At 41.5% G+C, this 24,175-nt stretch overlaps 1 protein-coding gene across 5 annotated transcripts in view; it reads right to left on the reverse strand.

Moving 5' to 3' along the window:
* Positions 1 to 23,961, reverse strand: part of cabin1 (calcineurin binding protein 1) — a 148,073-nt gene extending 124,112 nt beyond the window's left edge. For 3 of the 5 annotated variants that reach the window (XM_056246898.1, XM_056246896.1, XM_056246895.1), the window contains exons 1-9: positions 23,864 to 23,961; positions 22,698 to 22,742; positions 14,413 to 14,508; positions 13,392 to 13,505; positions 10,311 to 10,445; positions 9,509 to 9,689; positions 3,192 to 3,321; positions 2,957 to 3,106; positions 1,389 to 1,804 (exon numbers count right to left, since the gene is read on the reverse strand). In XM_056246898.1, the coding sequence (XP_056102873.1) occupies positions 1,389 to 1,804; positions 2,957 to 3,106; positions 3,192 to 3,321; positions 9,509 to 9,689; positions 10,311 to 10,445; positions 13,392 to 13,505; positions 14,413 to 14,508; positions 22,698 to 22,700 (1,225 nt within the window). In that variant the 5' untranslated portion in view covers positions 22,701 to 22,742; positions 23,864 to 23,961. The remainder of the gene's footprint in view (positions 1 to 1,388; positions 1,805 to 2,956; positions 3,107 to 3,191; positions 3,322 to 9,508; positions 9,690 to 10,310; positions 10,446 to 13,391; positions 13,506 to 14,412; positions 14,509 to 22,697; positions 22,743 to 23,863) is intronic. The other 2 variants (XM_056246899.1, XM_056246897.1) reach the window with 1 other exon arrangement.
* Positions 23,962 to 24,175: the final 214 nt, after the last annotated feature.

Below are 24,175 nucleotides of genomic sequence, written 5' to 3' on the forward strand. Positions count from 1 at the left end.
CAAAAATGTGTTTTAGTACAAAGAACATCAAAAAAAATGTAGGATGTTGGAAAAAAACGATGTCTTTCCTGTTAACCAAATGCTTTTTAATCTTCGGTATAGCTTTAATGCCTCGCTGTAATGAAGTGCATGTTCACGTAAGCCAGATATGCGCAGATTCTGTGCAATACGCTGTTTTCAATATATCATTGTGACTCACGAATTGATTAACGTTATATGCACTAAATCTGCGCAGATTTGGTTAGCACGAACTTCCCCAGCAAAGTGAGTAAACATAATAAGTAACACGCCAAATTGGCTCGTGATTTGACAGCGTTACCCGCCACAGTTGATTTTTACCCGCATTTGACAGGTGTTAATTTCAAACCCTGACTATGCGACCTTTTTTTGAGAATGTGCGAGTTAAAATTTTATGTGGTCGCATGTGTGCGAGTGCATGATCATTGTACTCCTCAGTTGAATTCACGGATGTGCAACAGAACGCCGTTGTATCAGCAGCTGCTGCAGTCCGTAACTTGTGTTCAAAATGAACGAGTACATCATGAATCCATTTTCCAAACCGTGTTTTTGACTTATCCTGAATCACTACGGCATGCCTATAATAAGTGTTTATATTCTGACTATTTTATCCCGGGGTCGGCTCGGCTGCGGAGTTGCCCAGTGCCCGCGTGACTCGCCATAGACATTAACGGAGAAAAGTAGCTGGTAGGATTGTAACATTTTTCAATGTAATTGATAATTAAATTAAATTAATTATTTAATAATCAAATATAACGAGTAATACAACGTGTCACCAACGCCGCCTCAGATGCGTGCGTCAGAATGTGTGACTGTTGTGGACGTGCTCTTCCTGGAACAACGCACTGAAAACGGCAACTAAACCCAATGAATTCACAACGATTTAATAAAATAGTGTTCTCATGTTATGTAATATGACAGTCCCAAATTAATTATCGTTATTATTAGTCGTGCATTTCTGCTTGAGCGGCGCGCGCTGAATGAATAACCGATGAGCACTTTGCTAGCGCGTTATTTAACTCAAAGAAACGCATCCTATATGAGATTAATCAGATATATACAAAATAAATATAATATTACAAATTATATCTGCACAAAATGACGTGAATGCACACTTGAACTTATGCCATTTCAGAATGACTCTTGTTGAATGAATATTGTTCTCTTTATAATGATATAGGACAGTCCCAATAGTCATTATTAGTCGTGCATTGCCGTTTGAGCTGTAAAAATTAAAATTAAAAAACGCGACCAAATCATATGCTGGTGCGACCAACTGAGAAAGTTGGTAGCACCAGTGCAACCAGTGGAAAAGTTAGTCTGGAGCCCTGGACTATATGTTCATGCCTCATGCATGCATTCATACTAACCCGCAGTAGTAACCGTGGTAAGAGCAGCATCCTCCGCTCCATTGGCAACAGTAGTGGTGATTGTGGTTGTGCTGATCTCTATAATGCTCTGGCTCTGTGGTACTCCTGAAGGAGCGATGGGTTCGGCCTGCGGTGGGACAAGCAGTTCGGTGGACGGGGGTTGACTGGAGACTGGGCTGCTGGGAACAGGAGGAGGGGCCGGGGGGGCTTGAGGTACGATGACGATCATGGGAGGCTGAGGAGGGTCTGGAGCAGCAGGGGTGGGGGCCACTGGTGTGCTGGTGGGCATTTGCAGGAGGCACTCCGGGTCACAGTACATTGACAAATCAATTCGGCGGCCAAAGTCAGGCCGTGGGACCAGGCAAGCGTTCTGGTGTTTGTACATGGCCAAGAAACTCTCCCCCACACTCTTCCACCTAAATGGATAACAATACATCACACAGAGAAAAAATAATTAAGTACGTCAGCTGGCCTTTTTGACTGACTAAAATATTTTTAAATAAGGCATAAAATAAAACCTGAAGAATGCGTTTTGAGCTGTAACTAGTGGTGGACGATACAAACTACTGTTCAAAAGTTTGGGGTCAGTACGTTTTTCATCATTCATTCTAGCCACTCAGCATTTTCACTGGCCACAATTTTGACATCGATACCATAGGAAAAACTATCATATAGATATTTTTAATATTATCTCATAATTTTGCAGCAGGAATATTAGGCTGCTGTCACTAAGACCTGATGCATGGATCCATTATACTGTTACACATGTGTTTTCTTTCTCAACTGTTTACGTGAATACTCACCAAGACCGGCATTTTGACATTATTTTGTGTGTATTTGACTGTTTAAGCGCAATAAGCAGTGAAAAAGAACTCAGTTTAGTTCTGAGAAGAAGCTTTATGTGCTGCACTTTGGGTGTTTGAGCACAAAATCTACTGGAGTGAGTAAAATACGCGCAATTCCACGCTGAAATTCAAGACCTGTAACACCAATATTCATCCGGAGCAAATGAATCGAGTGAGTGAGGGAAGGTTTGTGTGTAACTCGCTGTGGGAGAGATGAGAGAGAGAGAAAGCGCAGCTGATATCGTGTGTCTGTTCTGCGGAAAATGAGTATTGGAAGCGTCTCAGATATTTCAGAATCAATATGTATGAAAATATATTTTTATATCTATATATATATATATTTCTTTTTTTTTTCTTTTTTTTGCACATAATTTATTATTTCAGATGCCTTTATAAAAGACTACAATTGAAAAATGTATATTACATATACAATTGGCTAGTAGGAGTGCCCGTGTTACATGACACTGCTGAAATACACACGCATTTGGTGATTTGACGGGTGTTAATGTCAAGCCCTGAAAACATCAATATGTTCTCATAGGGAGGAACACAATGAAAAAGTCCATAGACAAATAAATTAAATAAATGGTATTTTAATGTTTGGATAGTTTTACTGTGTATTATGATAAAAAGGTGATTCAATTAACCCATAATATTTCTTAAAAACAAACTGTAAGATGAATTCCAGCAGATGTCTGTGGATTAATAGAGGCATGGACTCACGTGAAGTATTTGATGGGCTGAACCAGTTGCAGGTCAGCCACCGGGTGCCGTGTGAATTTAGCCTGTCTCTGTCGTCTCAGTTCCAGCGCTTCCTCCACAATGCTGTGAGCTTCATCCTCATCTACATCCACATACTGCACTGACACATCACTGCAGCCAAAACACACACAGATACAAACTCAAATAAGCTTATTCTTCAACAGGACAAATGTTGGATGCCACAAAAGGTGCATACAGTTTGGAGAACATCTTCATAGAGTCTCGTCTGAGGCAGGGCTGCTCTTCAAAGATCTTCTCTTTGAGCACTCGCCCCTTACTGTAGCCTATGTCCTTCTCCAGAGCCTTACAGATGTAGTACAAACAACCTGCGGGACAAACAGACAAGAACATCAGCTACTGAGAGGCAGGAAACCAAGGTTAAGACAACATGAAACCGCATTCACAACCGTAACCGCCTACTTGTTCAGTGGCCTTGGCTTTAGAAGTGTTTTCCCCATTGACAAATTAGGGCTACACAATATTGGGGGAAAAAACAACAACATTTGCGATATTTTGTGTTACTGCAATACACACTGCTTGGCCAAAAAATCATTGGCGATCATTGGTAACTAAGCAATTCAAGAGAACGCGCGTGAACTCGACTACTGTGGACTTCGACCGAAAACAGGAAGTAAATACGGTATTTGCGCTGGCTAATAAAACAGCACTTTTATTCATATCTTTCACATCTACTGCAGTCAGATTCACCATGTACACTCTGAATAAAGTCACTCACATGGCTGTGCACTTGTAATGACACATCAAGGATGTTAAAGAGGCTAAAAGCAGGTTTAAAACTTCCCCCTTTTAAGTCAACGGGGTGCAAATTTTAAAAAGAGGATAACACGGTCTAGGCAACACCGGTTTTTGTCGTTGTTCTCTGTACTGACAGCACTCCAAATGTACAAAAAAATTAGCTTAATGTTAAAATTGACCGGAGTTCTCCTTCAAGGGCCCTATTTTAACCATCTAAGCGCATGGTCTAAAGCGTACGGCGCAAGTGCACTTAGGCCGTGTCTGAATCCACTTTTGCTAGTTTAACAACGGGAAAAATGGTCGGCGCTTCCGGCGCATGGTCTAAAAGGGCGTATTTTGAGCGTAACGTGCAATAAACCAATCAGAGTCTCATCCAATGTTCCCTCTAAACTGCCCGCGTGCGCGGCCGTGGAAAAAAAAAATGAAAAGAATAAAATGCCATGAGGAGGACTGACGCGAAATGTGTGGGGAAATCCATTTGATTGTAGTTTAAGTGAGAAATAATTTCAGTGCTTTGGTCAACCGCTATAGAGTGAAAACTGGTGAATGCAGTTTACAGGTTTCATAGAAAGAGAACGATGTGAGCGCGTGTGATTGGCAGTGAGTGTGTGTGTGGACCAAATAGCTCAATACGAGAGGCAACGAGAAACGCAAAGACATGTGAAATAAAATCACATCATCATGTTTTAAAGAGGAGTTGTTTGATTAAAGTGGTGGAAATAACGGTTGATGGACACAGAACGGTAACAATTACACACACACCCGCGTGCAAACTCAAAATACATCATTGGTTTAAAAAATAGATGTTTTTGTGTGTGGGGGGGAGTTTCAGGGATGGTTAGATTATAAAAGAGTTCACATTCACTTTTCTTGAAAATATTTAGCTATTAGATCTATTTAAATGCTTCAGTTTGTTTTCATATTATAATCATATAATATGTAAATAAATTGAAGCATTAAAACTGATATATTATATCACTTCAAATACTTCAATTCGGGTTTGTTTATATTATATTATATTAGGCCTATATTTTATTATATTATAAGCCTAAATAAGGAATCTCACAAGGGTATTGTTTAGGGCTCCTTGTCATTAAAAGGTTTGAAACCCCCTGCTAAAGAAAATATTGGAAATTCATAAGCAATAAACAATCATTTAACTTTGATGGTTTAATGCTTCCTGTACACAATTAATTGACTGTACAAAAACACTTTATGGTTTTCCCAAACCATCTCAGTGTAACAGCATTCTATTATTGTAAAGAATTGAACTGCCCTGCAGAAGATTTTGTAAATTATTTTTCATAGGATTTCTTGGTAAAGACTGTACAGTTAACAGCACTGTAAAACAAATATCAGGTAACCTAAAATGTGCTTCTTCTTAATTTGTTAAAGGATTAGTTCACTTTTAAAAAAACTTTTTCATCCAAGATGTCCATGTCTTTCTTTCTTCAGTCGAAAAGAAATTAAGGTTTTTGATGAAAACATTCCAGGATTTTTCTCCATATAATGCACTTTACTGGGCACCAAACGGTTCAAGGTCCAAATGACAGTTTCAGTGCAACTCGACTCGAAAAAAGATTTGTTCATTTTGATGAACGAGTTCGAACAGGAGAGTCACACAGAACAGAGCAAGGCGAGCATGTGAGCTTATAAAACTTAAACTTTGTTGTTATTTTTTTTTTAAATGAGCGATCGTTTCGCTTGATAAGACCCTTATTCATCGTCTGGAATCGTTTAAAGCCCTTTGAACAGTTTGCAGTTTGCACTGAAACTGTCTTTTGGACCTTGAACCGTTTGGTGCCCAGTAAAGTCCATTATATGGAGAAAAATCCTGGAATGTTTTCATCAAAAACCTTAATTTCTTTTCGACTGAAGAAAGAAAGACATGGACATCTTGGATGACATGGGGGTGAGTAAATTATCAGCAAAAGTTTTTTTAAAAGTGAACTAATCCTTTAAGAAGCTTGTTTTTCGAAAATATGATTTAATACCAATAAGTTACATCAAGGGTCAAATAAAATAGAAATGGCACATTCAAGTTAAAAGTTACAACTGAATGTTGAAACCATTGTGTTTCTACGTATGCTGTACAGGTCAGGTATAAAGAATATTTTTGCTCAGGTGGCGAAAAATGTCCGCCCAATAGAAAAAAGTTTTGCTCAGCAAGAAAAAAAATTAGAGGGAACATTGGTCTCATCTCCCATTCCCTTTAAAAGCCAGTTGCGCTCGTGCCATGGTGGATTCGCTATTTACACGATGGAATTTGCAATCGGAAAAACTGAAGTGCAACTGGATCTGCTCGTGCATGAGGTTAAAGCCGTGTGTGTGTGTGTGAGGTTAAAGACCACGGGACAAGACGGATTCCACCATATCTTTATGTACACCATAATATTGTAATCCTTTTATTTTTAATATTTGGCATGTTTGTGTGCTGCTGCGCGTGCCTGTGTGTTTAATAAGCAGAGTGTACGCATGTTGTAGACCCGCCTATAGGCTCATATTACTAATGCGCTCTTTAAATAATAATAAAAAACTGCGCCATTGACTTTAGAGCAGGTTTCAGTTGGTCAATGGCTCAGTCTATTTCAGTTCCTCATATAGCAATGCGCCTGAACACACACCTCGTTTTCAGACCAGCCGCCCATGAGCGCAAATGCATTTGCTATTTGAACTACGTGGCGCAAGATGTGAAAATGACAACTGTGTCAGTCTGAAACTAGCGATAAAACACTTGCGTCGCGCCTGGCGCTGCATTGCTCCGGGTGTATGATAGGGCCCTAAGAGTTTATGATTGGATCATTATTGCAGTGATTATTATGTTTCTGGCATGTTATATGTCTGGCAACAGTTCTTCTAACCCTAATTGACGGAGTGTGTAGCTTTTCATTTCTTAAACAACCATATAGGAAGACACTTCATGTACATATTCCAGGATGACAATGTCAAGATTCATCCGGCTCAGATTGTGAAAGAATGGTTGGGAGGAGCTTGAAGAATCATTTTCACCTCTGAGTCCAGAGCTTAAAGGGGTCATGAACTGAGAATTAACGTTTTCCTTGATCTTTTGACAGTTAAGAGTTTGTTATACTATAAAAATACCCCGTAAGTTCAAAAATTCCTTGTTTATTAAAAAAACTGTTTTTATTGAAAAACGAAAACGACAGGATCTCAAAAGTGGAGACTTGTGACGTCACAGGGCAGCGAAAGACCGCTTTTGCAGAAGAATATCAACGCTTGCGTCTAAATCACCGCGTCTTTGGCTCCGCCCACTGGAGCGTTGGTGAATAGTAGGGCTGGGCAAAAAATAGATTTTTCGATTAATCGTTTTTTAAAATGTGTTCGATTCAAAATCGATTCTCAACGGCCACGAATCGATTTTTTCCATATTCAGGGCTCGCGGTGCTGCGTCTCTCTCTCTCTCTCTCTCTCTCTCTCTCTCTCTCTCTCTCTCTCTCTCTCTCTCTCTGCACGAGGCAAGCGTCAAGCGCTGCAGGCGTCGATACACTCGTGTTTAGGAGTCGGGACATGATTCACTTGCACAATCGGGCCAGCATTACATCGTAACTAACGTTTATCATTTTCACGTCTTTTTTAAGTTTTACCAGTTTAAACATTCAAGCAATTTTAAACTATCCAGTGCTCGCGCACTCGCGCATGTTTTTCATTGCGTGCACATACAGTAAAGCCTAAATCCGCCTCACAAACAGCTCGCCAGTAACACAAGTTCTTTTTCGTGGATTATATCGCTTTAACAGTTAAAAACACGCAAAATGATGTCAAAACTCTGGTCTTTGTGAGTAACCTCGTAAAGACAGTCGGTTATGTCTTAAATAAGCATAAAACGCGTGTGACAGACAGTATAATGAAACAGTAATGGATCCGTGCACTAGTTCTTAAAGTGAACGCAGCCATATGTGTCTGTCATTAATTTTGTTGTCAAAACAACATAATATAGCATTAATTGTAAGGAATTAGAATTAATAGCCTATGTATTTAATTCAGTCAGGACTAAAAGACTATGCAGTGTTATTTTACATTGGATTACTTTATTCAGTTTCTGTAGTATTTCTGACCTACCCAAAAACTTTTCTTTTTATGTCTCTTTATTTGTGTCTTTAGGCCTATTCTATTGTATTTATTTGTGCTACTTTTTTCAATTTAATTCAAAGATTGAAATCAAGCTTCCATGTGTTGCATAAACTCTTAACAAAAAAATTACCCCATTGTAAAAACAAACATTTAGGTGAGATCAATGTAATAAACAATTGTCTAAAAAATGATAACTGATATTTAGACTGAGATTTGTATTACATCTATATTCATTATAGTCGAATCGAGAATCGAAATCGAATCAAGAATCGAACTGTGAGCTTGCAAATCGAAATCGAATCGAATTTGAACATCTGAATCGATACCCAGCCCTAGTGAATAGTGACATGAGAACGAGAAAAGATTGACACAGGATCAATACCATTACCTTCCAAACGATCCTAATGCTAGGATAGAGGGCTTTTTCCTCAACAATGTGAATGTCTCAGCAGTGCATTATTTATTTGTATTCGGTGCATTTCAATGTAGATTATTTGGTAAATTTCAGTGCAGGCTCGGCAAACAGACTTTTAGGATATGGATCTGCCAGCAACGCCACAAACATATAAGTAATCATGTTTATTCTAATGCCTGATTTTTGATCAGTGATTTCTGATGTATAATTATTATAGTTCAGACAGATTATCTCGTTCAATACTGTTTATGCATCAGTAAATCAAGCCAGTGACTAAAAGATCAACTTCACGCCGTTTCTCTTAGTAGGATGAAATTAATCGTATTTAAACGGATTAAATTACATACAGAAAGCGATCAAAGAACGATCCCTTTCCAATCGCCCAAGCTGTCAATCACTCAGCGCGAGTTTAACTGGACACTTGCCAAAACTCGTTATGAAATCAATGACGCTGTTACACTGCACAACGAAGCTCTTACTGTCTTTACATGGTGTTTGCATTGTTGCATTACGTTGCAATGATGAGATCATCACTTCATTCACGCGATCAACAGACTGTCTGTCATCTGCTCAATGCTCATCACTGCAACCTTTCATGTGATGGGAATACATCTAACTTTTCAGATTTCGAGAGAGTTCCACTTGTAGTACTAGCTATTTCATATGCAAACGTGTAAGCCAATCACAGCAGTGGGCGTTTACACTGAAGTCTCACAGACACGCCCCTTCAAACAGAGCGTTCAAATCAGAGGCTAAAATCAGGGTTGGAAAAATGCCTTTTATTGCTAAATTATGACAATTTTTGACATACTAACTTTATAAGGGCACCCCAGGAAACACTATAAAATAATCCAGTTCATGCCCCTTTAAATTCATTGAAAGTCTTTGGGATGTGCTGGAGGAGACTTTACAGGGAGATGGACTCTTGTACAAAAACTGATGCAACTCTTGATGGAAATAAATGTTGTGATGTTATTTCTATCAAGAGGTGCTTCAATTTTTTGTCTCATGCCCCCTCCCAAACATTCAATTACAATTTGAGCCTGATGAATCTTGACATTGACATCCTGGAATATGGCCATGACGTGTCAAAAAAAAAGAATTAAAGCTGATGACTGCAATAGCTGTGATTTGATTCTAGAAGATATGGGGTTCTAAAATCAAAACAGTTTTGGCAAAACTCAAAAAAGCTTGAGCAGTGATGATGGGAATGGCGCATGTGAATGTTGTGCAGAGGTTTCTGGACTCACAGCTGTAGTCACTGAGAGAATAGAGGACCGTGATGAGACTGTCCAGGCAGGGCCAGTGGTCCGGGTTACAGCGTAAGCCCACCTCAAAGGCATGACGGGCCAAAGGCATGCTGACCTTCCTCAAGGCCAACCTTCCCATTTTAAACCACATATTCACATCTGTCGAGTCCAGCATTACAGCCTGCAAGACAAGTAGACATGAACTGTGTGACTCCAAACTGCCCGTTCAGTGGATCTTTCTGCTAAATTGGAGGAGTTAATGCCATGTGAACATCAAATGTACACTATCATACGCTAAGATTCTTTTATGTTTCTGAAATCAGTATTTTCTGCTCAACAAGGCAACATTTATTTGATCAAAATGCAGTAAATATAGCAATGTTGTGAAATATCATTGCAATTCTATTTGAATATATATTGTCAAATGTAATTTATTCCTGTGATCAAAGCAATATTTTCAGCATCATTACTCCAGTCTTCAGTGTCACATGATCCTTCAGAAATCATTCTAATATGATGATTTGATGCTCAAGAAACATTTCTTAATATTATCAAAGTTGAAGACAGTTCTACTGATTCATATTTTTATGCCGTTTATTTAAAATAGAAATCTTTTGCAACAATTTAAAGTCTTTACTCACGCATTTTTAATGTGTCCTTGCTGAATAAAAGTAATTCTTAAAATAAATAAATAAATTGTACTAACCTCAAACCGGCAGTGTAGTTCTAGAAACCTGCTAAATATGCATGTGGGATGAATTATGCACCCTAAACTTAAGGATTTGTTCAAATATGTATTTACTTTTACATAGAAGTCCATGGCGGTGTCGATATCATCTCGGAGCACAGCAAGACTGGCCAGGTTTTTATAGGTGGAGTACTTCAACATCAGCCCAGGATGCTTCAGTCCTACTTTCTCATCTTCAGATGCCACGGCCTGGTGCAAGAAAAAAAGCAGTCACCCAAAATTTGGTCAGAAACCTGCCATTGCAAAATATAAAAACACTGGTGTCCAAATAAGGCAAGAATGAAAAGGGACTCTGGATCTCATGGTAAGGTGCAGTGTTGGTCAAGTTACTTGGAAATAGTAATTAGTTACTGATTACTTCTCCAAGAAAGTAATCCAGTTACTTTACTGATTACTTATTTTAAAAAGTAATTAGTTACTTTACTAAGTTACTTTTCAAAAACATGATGCACGACCTGAATACGCTATAAAGCAATAGACCGTTGAGCCTAATTCTATTCTTTCTGCATATTCCATCATCTAAAATTTAATCAAATGAAACACTCTTTTTTTAAACTTGTTTTATTAGTTTCAATATTTTAACTTTATGCACATTGCATCAAGCAAAAATTTAATTAAATGCAACAGTCTCAGACTTTTGATGAACATTTAAACCTATTTTCTGCACATTCCACTTTATTTTAATGAAATTCTTCTTCTGTTAACTTATATTTCTGCACATTCCACCATATTTTAATGAAATTCTTCTTCTGTTAACTTATATTTCTGCACATTCCACCATATTTTAATGAAATTCTTCTTCTGTTAACTTATATTTCTGCATATTCCAGCATATAAAATAAATATATTTTTTGTAAAATCCTTCATTCGAATAGATATAAATAAAATACAGCAATCAAATAATTAAAATGAAAGTCTCTCCTGACTGTATTCCAAATTATTAACACTTACGTCGTTTAACAGTAAAGTGCAGAGAGGAGTAAAAATGAGTTTACCAAAACAGCGTTGTCATGTCAGTTGGGGGTTCAGGGTTTTTTTCAGTAAGTTTCACATACCTGTGCCGGCTTGCGGGTGCTTGCTCAGATTTGAGGTGGAATTTTGACATTCCCCAACGGGGGGTCCTGTTTCTAGATCAGGGGTCTCATTTATAAAGCATGCGTACGCACAAAACGGGGCTGGAAACGTATGTACGCCAGTTTCCACGCAAAGGTTGTGATCTATAAAAAACAAACTTGACTGGAGAATGTGCGCACCTTTAAGCAAACTTTGAGCCGTGCGTACGCACGTTTTGGAGACGGAGCAGTTTGGCGACACCGATGGTGAGCTGGAGCTAAATGTCTTTTTGGTCACTTTTAGACCGAAAATCTAAAGAAAATTATACATACAGTATACAGAAAGATAATACAAATATAATTTCACTCACCAAAGCCTATCACATGAAGCAAACATCCATCCCTTTGTTAAATATCCATCCCTTTGTTCTTTAGTGAAACTGACGCAGCCTATCTAAAATCGTAAATCTTCATTATAATCATAAATACAGTGTTGTGTTGAGAAGCATACAATACTTGATGTTCAGTTCATAGTAATTGCTGACTATAACATATTAATGTGGAACTGCACCACTAGGGGCTCTAGTGAGGAATGGTGTTGAATAATGAAAAAGAGAAAATAAAAAGTTGGATATAGACACCGCATGGAGTGTGTTCTGTTGAAGGGTGAAAACACCACATACAGTGTTCTGTGAAATATGTTCACAATAACAGTTTAAAAAATGAAACCTATGTTTTACTTCTGATATAAACATTTAGATTAAATATGCCATTCTGATTAATGGAGTTAGACACTTAAATTACATGAAATCAATACTGAGTAGTTACAACATTTTTTTATATTCAATAAATAGAAATATTTGTTGTGGATGCAATGCTTTCAAACCCTTTTCCTCTGGCATGCTGTGTTTTAATTTTTTAACTACAGAGATACTTCCTTATCAAGATAATAGCAGATTGTCTGAGAAAATAGTTTCGTGCAAATAATTTCGTGCACTACAAGGTCTATCTGTTTCCATTAAAAATATAAATCAATTAAAAATACTCTTTGGCCAGTGGAACAGATTGAGAAAAACTTTCTCTGAAATGTATTCTACACTATTTGATTTATTTATTCAAAAACAAAAAAAAAAGGATATAGGCTACTAAATTATTTTTTATTAATGTAGCCTAACTAATGTGACGGCACATCCGTATATCATATTTTCCAAATGTCTTGTACCGTTAAACATGTTATCACCTGGATGAATAATCATATGCAAATGATATGCAGATGAGGATATGCATAGTAAAACTAGGTGTTGTAAGCTCCATATATGGTTATTTCGGGGTGGAGACGCATGTGCGCACAATCTTCCGCTGACTGGGATTTATAAAGTGAATTCTGCGCAGGTTCTGGCGTACGCACGGTTTTATAAGTCAGAATATTTGTTTGCGTACGCCATTTTTGGCTTTCGGACGCACGTACACTTTTAGGAAGGATCCTACGCACAGTTTTATAAATGAGACCCCAGGATGCTCTCTGCACACGCAAGGTCTCTCGCTCGCTCTCCCTCTCTGCGGGTGCGCGCGCTACGCGGTCTCTGTCTCGCGTGCACGCTCGCTCTAGATTCCGGGAGATTTTAACTAATTTGCGGTATAACTAGTCGATCGCGAGTGGCTCAACAGGTAGATCTATAGATAAACTCATCTTTCAGGCATTTGATCGACCGGTTTGACACTTCAGCGTGAGAAATCGGGGGTGTGTGGCGTGTGAGACCAATCAATCAAATGCGTATCTCTCTCCCGCGCTCCATGTTGTCTCTTGTTCAACACTACACATTTCGGTGTTTACCACTGACGTCGCGGCACTCATACGTCATTGTCACTCACGCACGACTCATGGCACGAGACAGTCTCACGAAACAAAATGACGGTTAACTAACGCAGTAACGCAGCCTGCTTACGGGGAAGTAACAGTAATCTAATTACTGTTTTTGCAATTGTAATCCCTTACTTTACTCGTTTCTTGAATAAAGTAATTGGATTACAGTAACGCTTTACTGCCCATCAGTGGTAAGGTGTGATAAGGAGTCTGCTGTACCTCCTTGAGCAGTGGGGTCTTGAGCAGATCATGGTAGGCTTTGGCAGACTCATCAATCTTGTCATGTTTCTGCAGATCCAGAGCTTTATGATACAGTGCAAACGCTTCTGCCTCCTGCAATACAAATGAGAAGGGAAATGGTTATACTGGATTCAACTATCTTATTTTTTCTTAATCCTATAAAGCCTGCAGTATCACATGTGCAACTACATTTCTACAGTCTCTAAATGATCAACAAGATCAAAACTTTGCTGAAAAACCTGTCACCACATCTACCGCATGCCTTCTGTCGTCTGATTGATCGTTTAGACTGTTTTATCAAGTAAAAGACCTTTTAGTATTATTGTACAAACGTCCACCTTCAGTTCGTGGTTCATGTGTCTTTTTGCTGTGAATTCTTTACGGATTAAGTAAATGTACCAATTACTTTTATATTGTTAGTAATATTTTAAGATGAACACTTACTGGACTAAGCAACTTAGATTTACTAGATTATCCATACATAAAAAAAAATGATGTTCAAATGTGAGTCTCTAACCTCAAACTTCATTGTATTGCATTGCACTATACGTTTTAAAACTACAGAGCTTTGATCATAAAACTAAGCATTTAAATGTCATCTTACTGAGACATATTATTGGCAGATATAGAGTTACGACTGATATTTATATGCGTTTTATGTCAGTAGTCTGTTATATTAAAGATCTCATTGATTTACAATCAAGCATCAGAATTTCATCTTCCTTTTTGGCCGTATAAATATCAGCATCTGCACCAAAATTTGAGTTTGAGCTCCATAGTCTCACTATACCAGACAAGTTGAGCCATAAAAGCCTGATGTATCAATTATGATAATCAACAACAACAAAAACATTTTGTCTAAAGATTGTCTTTTGTGAAAACAAACTTCTATTCTGACTATTATTTCATATGTCAGACTTTACAGGTTTAACACAACACAAAATAGTCCAGAGAAAGTTAAAAGTCACTTAGGATGAACTTTTTAAAGCATTTGACTCACCTGGGCTTCCTTTGTTTGACTTGGCTTAGTGCTTCTGAATGAGTCTTCATACTCATCCGCAGCCTGAGACGCCGCATTCAGAGCAGCAATCCGGATCTGTGATCGACAGAAGACACTGAGTGAGTGAATGAGTGAGTTTGTGTGAGCGAGTTTCAGTGAATGAGTGAGTCAGTGAGTGAGTGAGTTTGAGCGAGCGAGCGAGTGAGTTTCAGTGAATGAGTGAGTGAGCGAGAGAGTGAGTTTGTGTGAGCGAGAGAGTGAGTTTGTGTGAGCGAGAGAGTGAGTTTGTGTGAGCGAGAGAGCGAGTTTGTGTGAGCGAGAGAGCGAGTTTGTGTGAGCGAGCGAGTTTGTGTGAGCGAGAGAGCGAGTTTGTGTGAGCGAGAGAGCGAGTTTGTGTGAGCGAGAGAGCGAGTTTGTGTGAGCGAGAGAGCGAGTTTGTGTGAGTGAGAGAGTGAGTTTGTGTGAGCGAGAGAGTGAGTTTGTGTGAGCGAGAGAGTGAGTTTGTGTGAGCGAGTGAGTTGAGTGAGTTTGTGTGAGCGAGTGAGTGAGTTTGTGTGAGCGAGTGAGTTGAGTGAGTTTGTGTGAGCGAGAGAGTGAGTTTGTGTGAGCGAGAGAGTGAGTTTGTGTGAGCGAGAGAGTGAGTTTGTGTGAGCGAGAGAGTGAGTTTGTGTGAGCGAGAGAGTGAGTTTGTGTGAGCGAGAGAGTGAGTTTGTGTGAGCGAGAGAGTGAGTTTGTGTGAGCGAGAGAGTGAGTTTGTGTGAGCGAGAGAGTGAGAGTGAGTTTGTGTGAGCGAGAGAGTGAGCGAGTTTGTGTGAGCGAGAGAGTGAGTTTGTGTGAGCGAGAGAGTGAGTTTGTGTGAGCGAGAGAGTGAGTTTGTGTGAGCGAGAGAGTGAGAGTGAGTTTGTGTGAGCGAGAGAGCGAGAGTGAGTTTGTGTGAGCGAGAGAGTGAGTGAGTTTGTGTGAGCGAGAGAGTGAGTGAGTTAGTGTGAGCGAGAGAGTGAGTGAGTTTGTGTGAGCGAGAGAGTGAGTTTGTGTGAGCGAGAGAGCGAGAGTGAGTTTGTGTGAGCGAGAGAGTGAGTGAGTTTGTGTGAGCGAGAGAGTGAGTGAGTTAGTGTGAGCGAGAGAGTGAGTGAGTTTGTGTGAGCGAGAGAGTGAGTGAGTTTGTGTGAGCGAGAGAGTGAGTGAGTTTGTGTGAGCGAGAGAGTGAGTGAGTTTGTGTGAGCGAGAGAGTTGAGTGAGTTTGTGTGAGCGAGTGAGTTGAGTGAGTTTGTGTGAGCGAGAGAGTGAGTGAGTTTGTGTGAGCGAGAGTTGAGTGAGTTTGTGTGAGCGAGAGAGTTGAGTGAGTTTGTGTGAGCGAGTGAGTTGAGTGAGTTTGTGTGAGCGAGAGAGTGAGTTTGGCCCTGTCCCAAATGGCACACTTCATGTGCACTTTCGGTCTTGTGGACTTACAATGGCTGCCGCGTGCGCGTGTCCGTTAAGTCCGTGAGACCGCAGTGTGTCCCATTTGTCATTTTTAGATCTCAGAAGGGTGCTCGCGAGCGCCCCCTCTGCGGTCGATTTGCGCCCTTGATGCGCACTTTTGCCGAGCCCGCGCTGATGCGGACTCCACAGCAGACTTCTTCCCGACATTCAAAGCGGCGTTACGTCGCGAAAGTGCGGACTCAGAGGAAGACCGCGAGTGCTTAGGGTTCCATTTGGGACAGGGCCCTAGTGTGAGCGAGAGAGTGAGTTTGTGTGAGTTTGTGTGAGCGAGTGAGTTGAGTGAGTTTGTGTGAGCGAGAGAGTGAGTTTGTGTGAGCGAGAGAGTGAGTTTGTGTGAGCGAGAGAGCGAGTTTGTGTGAGCGAGAGAGCGAGAGAGTGAGTGAGTTTGTGTGAGCGAGAGAGTGAGTGAGTTTGTGTGAGCGAGAGAGTGAGTGAGTTTGTGTGAGCGAGAGAGTGAGTGAGTTTGTGTGAGCGAGAGAGTGAGTGAGTTTGTGTGAGCGAGAGAGTGAGTGAGTTTGTGTGAGCGAGAGAGTGAGTTTGTGTGAGCGAGAGAGCGAGAGTGAGTTTGAGTGAGTGAGTTTGTGTGAGCGAGAGAGTGAGTTTGTGTGAGCGAGAGAGTGAGTTTGTGTGAGCGAGAGAGTGAGTTTGTGTGAGCGAGAGAGTGAGTTTGTGTGAGCGAGAGAGTGAGTTTGTGTGAGCGAGAGAGTGAGTTTGTGTGAGCGAGTTTGTGTGAGCGAGTGAGTTGAGTGAGTTTGTGTGAGCGAGAGAGTGAGTTTGTGTGAGCGAGAGAGTGAGTGAGTTTGTGTGAGCGAGAGAGTGAGTGAGTTTGTGTGAGCGAGAGAGCGAGTTTGTGTGAGCGAGAGAGTGTGTGAGCGTGTGAGCGAGAGAGTGAGTGAGTTTGTGTGAGCGAGAGAGTGAGTGAGTTTGTGTGAGCGAGAGAGTGAGTGAGAGAGTGAGTGAGTTTGTGTGAGCGAGAGAGTGAGTGAGTGAGAGAGTGAGTGAGTTTGTGTGAGCGAGAGAGTGAGTTTGTGTGAGCGAGAGAGTGAGTTTGTGTGAGCGAGTTTGTGTGAGCGAGTGAGTTGAGTGAGTTTGTGTGAGCGAGAGAGTGAGTTTGTGTGAGCGAGAGAGTGAGTGAGTTTGTGTGAGCGAGAGAGTGAGTGAGTTTGTGTGAGCGAGAGAGCGAGTTTGTGTGAGCGAGAGAGTGTGTGAGCGAGAGAGTGTGTGAGTTTGTGTGAGCGAGAGAGTGTGTGAGTTTGTGTAAGCGAGAGAGTGAGTGAGTTTGTGTGAGCGAGAGAGTGAGCGAGTTTGTGTGAGCGAGAGAGCGAGAGTGAGTTTGAGTGAGTGAGTTTGTGTGAGCGAGAAAGTGAGTGAGTTTGAGTGAGTGAGTTTGTGTGAGCGAGAGAGTGAGTTTGTGTGAGCGAGAGAGTGAGTTTGTGTGAGCGAGAGAGTGAGTTTGTGTGAGCGAGAGAGTGAGTTTGTGTGAGCGAGAGAGTGAGCGAGTTTGTGTGAGCGAGAGAGTGAGTGAGTTTGTGTGAGCGAGAGAGTGAGTGAGTTTGTGTGAGCGAGAGAGCGAGTTTGTGTGAGCGAGAGAGTGTGTGAGCGAGAGAGTGTGTGAGTTTGTGTGAGCGAGAGAGTGTGTGAGTTTGTGTAAGCGAGAGAGTGAGTGAGTTTGTGTGAGCGAGAGAGTGAGTGAGTTTGTGTGAGCGAGAGAGTGAGTGAGTTTGTGTGAGCGAGAGAGTGAGTGAGTTTGTGTGAGCGAGAGAGTGAGTGAGTTTGTGTGAGCGAGAGAGTGAGTGAGTTTGTGTGAGCGAGAGAGTGAGTGAGTTTGTGTGAGCGAGAGAGTGAGTGAGTGTGTGAGCGAGAGAGTGAGTGAGTTTGTGTGAGCGAGAGAGTGAGTGAGTTTGTGTGAGCGAGAGAGTGAGTGAGAGAGTGAGTGAGTTTGTGTGAGCGAGAGAGTGAGTGAGTTTGTGTGAGTGAGAGAGTGAGTGAGTTTGTGTGAGCGAGAGAGTGAGTGAGTTTGTGTGAGCGAGAGAGTGAGTGAGTTTGTGTGAGCGAGAGAGTGAGTTTGTGTGAGTTTGTGTGAGCGAGAGAGTGAGTGAGTTTGTGTGAGCGAGTGAGTTGAGTGAGTTTGTGTGAGCGAGAGAGTGAGTTTGTGTGAGCGAGAGTGTGAGTGAGTTTGTGTGAGCGAGTGAGTTGAGTGAGTTTGTGTGAGCGAGTGAGTGAGTGAGTTTGTGTGAGCGAGAGAGTGAGTGAGTTTGTGTGAGCGAGAGAGTGAGCGAGTTTGTGTGAGCGAGAGAGTGAGCGAGTTTGTGTGAGCGAGTGAGTGAGTTTGTGTGAGCGAGAGAGTGAGTTTGTGTGAGCGAGAGAGTGAGTTTGTGTGAGCGAGAGAGTGAGTTTGTGTGAGCGAGAGAGTGAGTGAGTTTGTGTGAGCGAGAGAGTGAGTGAGTTTGTGTGAGCGAGAGAGTGAGTTTGTGTGAGCGAGAGAGTGAGTGAGTTTGTGTGAGCGAGAGAGTGAGTGAGTTTGTGTGAGTGAGTTTGTGTGAGCGAGAGAGTGAGTGAGTTTGTGTGAGCGAGAGAGTGAGTGAGTTTGTGTGAGCGAGTGAGTGAGTTTGTGTGAGCGAGAGAGTGAGTGAGTGAGTTTGTGTGAGCGAGTGAGTTGAGTGAGTTTGTGTGAGCGAGAGAGTGAGTTTGTGTGAGCGAGAGTGTGAGTGAGTTTGTGTGAGCGAGTGAGTTGAGTGAGTTTGTGTGAGCGAGAGAGTGAGTGAGTTTGTGTGAGCGAGAGAGTGAGTGAGTTTGTGTGAGCGAGAGAGTGAGCGAGTTTGTGTGAGCGAGAGAGTGAGTGAGTTTGTGTGAGCGAGTGAGTGAGTGAGTTTGTGTGAGCGAGAGAGTGAGTGAGTTTGTGTGAGCGAGAGAGTGAGCGAGTTTGTGTGAGCGAGAGAGTGAGCGAGTTTGTGTGAGCGAGTGAGTGAGTGAGTTTGTGTGAGCGAGTGAGTGAGTTTGTGTGAGCGAGAGAGTGAGTTTGTGTGAGCGAGAGAGTGAGTTTGTGTGAGCGAGAGAGTGAGTTTGTGTGAGCGAGAGAGTGAGTGAGTTTGTGTGAGCGAGTGAGTGAGTTTGTGTGAGCGAGTGAGTGAGTTTGTGTGAGCGAGAGAGTGAGTGAGTTTGTGTGAGCGAGAGAGTGAGTGAGTTTGTGTGAGCGAGAGAGTGTGAGTTTGTGTGAGCGAGTGAGTGAGTTTGTGTGAGCGAGTGAGTGAGTTTGTGTGAGCGAGCGAGCGAGCTTGTGTGAGCGAGTGAGTGAGTTTGTGTGAGTGAGTGAGTTTGTGTGAGTGAGTGAGCGAGCTTGTGTGAGCGAGTGAGTGAGTTTGTGTGAGCGAGCGAGCATCAGTGAATGAGTGAGCGAGTCAGTGAGCGAGTTTGTGTGAGTGAGTGAGTTTCAGCAAGTAAGTCAGTGAGTGAGTGAGTTAGTGAGCGAGTGAGTTTGTGTGAGTGAGTGAGTGAGTGAGTGAGTTTGTGTGAGCGAGCGAGTGAGTTTGTCTGAGCGAGAGAGTGAGTGAGTTTGTGTGAGCGAGAGAGTGAGTGAGTTTGTGTGAGCGAGAGAGTGAGCGAGTTTGTGTGAGCGAGATTTGTGTGAGTGAGTGAGTGAGTTTGTGTGAGCGAGTTTGTGTGAGCGAGATTTGTGTGAGAGAGTGAGCGAGTTTGTGTGAGCGAGTTTGTGTGAGTGAGTGAGTGAGTGAGTGAGTTTGTGTGAGCGAGCGAGTGAGTTTGTCTGAGCGAGAGAGAGAGTGAGTTTGTGTGAGCGAGAGAGTGAGTTTGTGTGAGCGAGTGAGTGAGTTTGTGTGAGCGAGTGAGTGAGTTTGTGTGAGCGAGTGAGTGAGTTTGTGTGAGCGAGTGAGTCAGTGAGCGAGTGAGTTTGTGTGAGCGAGTGAGTGAGTTTGTGTGAGCGAGCGAGCGAGCTTGTGTGAGCGAGTGAGTTTGTGTGAGTGAGTGAGTTTGTGTGAGCGAGCGAGCGAGCTTGTGTGAGCGAGAGAGTGAGTTTGTGTGAGTGAGTGAGTTTGTGTGAGCGAGTGAGTGAGTTTGTGTGAGCGAGCGAGTGAGTTTGTGTGAGCGAGCGAGTGAGTTTGTGTGAGCGAGTGAGTGAGTTTGTGTGAGCGAGTGAGTGAGTTTGTGTGAGCGAGTGAGTGAGTTTGTGTGAGCGAGTGAGTGAGTTTGTGTGAGCGAGTGAGTGAGTTTGTGTGAGCGAGTGAGTGAGTTTGTGTGAGCGAGTGAGTGAGTTTGTGTGAGCGAGTGAGTGAGTTTGTGTGAGCGAGTGAGTGAGTTTGTGTGAGCGAGTGAGTGAGTTTGTGTGAGCGAGTGAGTGAGTTTGTGTGAGCGAGTGAGTGAGTTTGTGTGAGCGAGTGAGTGAGTTTGTGTGAGCGAGCGAGCATCAGTGAATGAGTGAGCGAGTTTGTGTGAGTGAGTGAGTTTCAGCAAGTAAGTCAGTGAGTGAGTGAGTTAGTGAGCGAGTGAGTTTGTGTGAGTGAGTGAGTTTGTGTGAGTGAGCGAGTGAGTTTGTCTGAGCGAGTCAGTGAGTGAGTTTGTGTGAGCGAGTGAGTGAGTGAGTTTGTGTGAGCGAGTGAGTGAGTGAGTTTGTGTGAGCGAGCGAGTGAGTTTGTGTGAGCGAGCGAGTGAGTTTGTGTGAGCGAGCGAGTGAGTTTGTGTGAGCGAGCGAGTGAGTTTGTGTGAGCGAGCGAGTGAGTTTGTGTGAGCGAGTGAGTGAGTTTGTGTGAGCGAGTGAGTGAGTATCAGTGAGCGAGTGAGTGAGTTTGTGTGAGCGAGTGAGTGAGTTTGTGTGAGCGAGTGAGTGAGTTTGTGTGAGCGAGTGAGTGAGTTTCTGTGAGCGAGTGAGTGAGTTTGTGTGAGCGAGTGAGTGAGTTTGTGTGAGCGAGTGAGTGAGTTTGTGTGAGCGAGTGAGTGAGTTTGTGTGAGCGAGTGAGTGAGTTTGTGTGAGCGAGTGAGTGAGTTTGTGTGAGCGAGTGAGTGAGTTTGTGTGAGCGAGTGAGTGAGTTTCTGTGAGCGAGTGAGTGAGTTTGTGTGAGCGAGAGAGTGAGTTTGTGTGAGCGAGAGAGTGAGTTTGTGTGAGCGAGAGAGTGAGTATCAGTGAGCGAGTTTGTGTGAGCGATAGGGCTGGGCAAAAAAAATTGATTTTTCGATTAATCGTTTTTTAAAATGTGTTCGATTCAAAATCGATTCTCAACGGCCACGAATCGATTTTTTCCATATTCAGGGCTCGCGGTGCTGCGTCTCTCTCTCTCTCTCTCTCTCTCTCTCTCTGCACGAGGCAAGCGTCAAGCGCTGCAGGCGTCGATACACACTCGTGTTTAGGAGTCGGGACATGATTCACTTGCACAATCGGGCCAGCATTACATCGTAACTAACGTTTATCATTTTCACGTCTTTTTAAAGTTTTACCAGTTTAAACATTCAAGCAATTTTAAACTATCCAGTGCTCGCGCACTCGCGCATGTTTTTCACTGCGTGCACATACAGTAAAGCCTAAATCCGCCTCACAAACAGCTCGCCAGTAACACAAGTTCTTTTTCGTGGATTATATCGCTTTAACAGTTAAAAACACGCAAAATGATGTCAAAACTCTGGTCTTGGTGAGTAACCTCGTAAAGACAGTCGGTTATGTCTTAAATGAGCATAAAACAGTGTGACAGACAGTATTATTAGTAATAGATCCGTGCACTAGTTCTTAAAGTGAACGCAGCCATATGTGTCTGTCATTAATTTTGTTTTCAAAACAACATAATATAGCATTAATTGTAAGGAATCAGAATTAATAGCCTATGTATTTAATTCAGTCAGGACTAAAAGACTATGCAGTGTTATTTTACATTGGATTACTTTATTCAGTTTCTGTAGTATTTCTGACCTACCCCAAAACTTTTCTTTTTATGTTTCTTTATTTGTGTCTTTAGGCCTATTCTATTGTATTTATTTGTGCTACTTTTTTCAGTTTAATTCAAAGATTTAAATCAAGCTTCCATGTGTTGCATAAACTCTTAACAAAAAAATTACCCCATTGTAAAAACAAACATTTAGGTGAGATCAATGTATTAAAAATTGTCTAAAAAATTATATTTAGACTGAGATTTGTATTACATCTATAATCATTATAGTCGAATCGAGAATCGAATCAGGAATCGATATTCGAATCGAACTGTGAGCTTGTGAATCGAAATCGAATCGAATTTGAACATCTGAATCGATACCCAGCCCTAATGAGCGAGTGAGTTTGTGTGAGTGAGTGAGCGAGCGAGCGAGTTTCAGTGAATAAGTGAGTGAGTCAGTGAGCGAGTGAGTGATTGAGTGAGCGAGTGAGTGAGCAAGTGAGTTTGTGTGAGCGAGTGAGTGAGTAAGTGAGTGAGTTTCAGCGAGTAAGTCAGTGAGTGTCAGTGAGTGAGTGAGTGAGTGAGTTTCAGCGAGTGAGTGAGTGAGTATCAGTGAGTCAGTGAGTGAGCGAGCGAGTGAGTTTCAGCGAGTGAGTGAGTGAGTTTCAGCGAGTGAGTGAGTGAGTTTCAGCGAGTGAGTGAGTTTCAGCGAGTGAGTGAGTGAGCGAGTGAGTGAGCGAGCGAGTGAGTTTCAGCGAGTGAGTGAGTGAGTTTCAGCGAGTGAGTGAGTGAGCGAGTGAGTTTCAGCGAGTGAGTGAGTGAGTGTCAGTGAGTGAGTGATCTACCACATGACAAAAGCAGGTCAAATGGTCATATGTGGAAGTTTAAATTAATATAGCCTAATACAAGCATAAAACATATAGAGCGACTTACCATGTTTCTTATTTATTAAGGATCATTCACTCTGATCATCAGCATCTGTTGTGGTGCAACATTATAAAAAAAAACAATTATGAAATTAAAAGTGGATCAGGACCCCATAATATTACACGGCTGGTCGGCTACTAAAAAATGAATTAATAAATTAGTTGCATCAGTGCTAGTTTATAATATTATAAAGTCTCACTTTTTTTACAAATAAGTAACATAATAAATTATTACATTACACGCTATACTAAATAAACAAATACTGACATCTAATAGCATAAGTTGAAGGCTAATATCATCACATCTCAACACATTTAATGATGTTCCTCTTCACTGTCTACTCTATTGTACCCAATTCAGAAAAGGGTATTTTTTCAGTAAAAGCATAAGATCCAGTGTGGCATCAACTAGTACAGATGCTGATGGTGTGGAGACAATCTGTATAACACTCTTATAAGATTGTGAATGGAATTTCAGAAAATGTACACACACAGTACAAATAACACATGACTACATTTACACATTTTGAGTGACTGTAAGTCCACCTATTCGCAGAATAAACAAGATTATATTTGTTGCCATTTATACTTCATGCAAATAGTATATAGCGTTACAACTCTGTAAACTCAGCATAAATACAATCTTCCTTGTCTTACACAGCCTTTCATAATTCACTTCATGCTTTTAGTACAGGGTGTTTTTAATAATGGGACAAGATGATAAGACCAAACGGACCAATGTTTCCATTTCCCCAGACAGTAACTTACATGCTAAACTCTCAATAACACTCAAATAAACGCACTTTGTTATTGAGGGAGCATCTTTCCCCTGGAATCAGAAGAAATGTCATTGTTATCTTGATAAACAAACGGAAGAACCTTAAGCATATCCTTCACAAGCTTCGTAAACATGAAAAAGCCGCTGGTGTCGAATACAATGGTTGGGTTATTGATAGCATAGCACTGTCTCGGTTTATAAACCCCATTCAATAACAACATGCTAACTATGCTAACAGCAGAAGCACAGCTGACATGGCAAGGCTACTGCATTTCTATTGAACGCACCATGTTCCCAATGCTTCTGGAATGTAGGATATTTAAGCAGGGGGTTCAGCTGTAAAGTTGTGTATTGTGTTTGCACGGATGTTGTTTTGATGGAGAGCTTTTGCTTACCCGCTGCACGCATGATCTTCTGGTCGGAGGAGAGTCACTCAAGTCAGTGTCGAGCGCTCTGATTGGACGAGAGTGCGTGCACGCGCGGCTGAAAACAGCCAATGACGTGTCGTAACTCAGTTTTCAATGTGCTGTTTCTCAATCAAATGTCTGAAGAATATACGTATAGGCTACCCCGTATATATACAATAGGTTAGGCGAGGTAAGATGATTTTTTTCTCTTCTATTCCTAAACGTAATGCTTATTGTAATTAATTAAGTTATTATTCAACAATTCCATGAATTATGTACATTTCAGACGTTTATCGTTAA

The sequence above is a fragment of the Rhinichthys klamathensis genome, unplaced genomic scaffold (genome assembly GCF_029890125.1).
Source record: "Rhinichthys klamathensis goyatoka isolate OS25496 unplaced genomic scaffold, OSU_Roscu_1.1 h1tg000040l_1, whole genome shotgun sequence".
NCBI classification, from domain to species: Eukaryota; Metazoa; Chordata; class Actinopteri; order Cypriniformes; family Leuciscidae; genus Rhinichthys; species Rhinichthys klamathensis.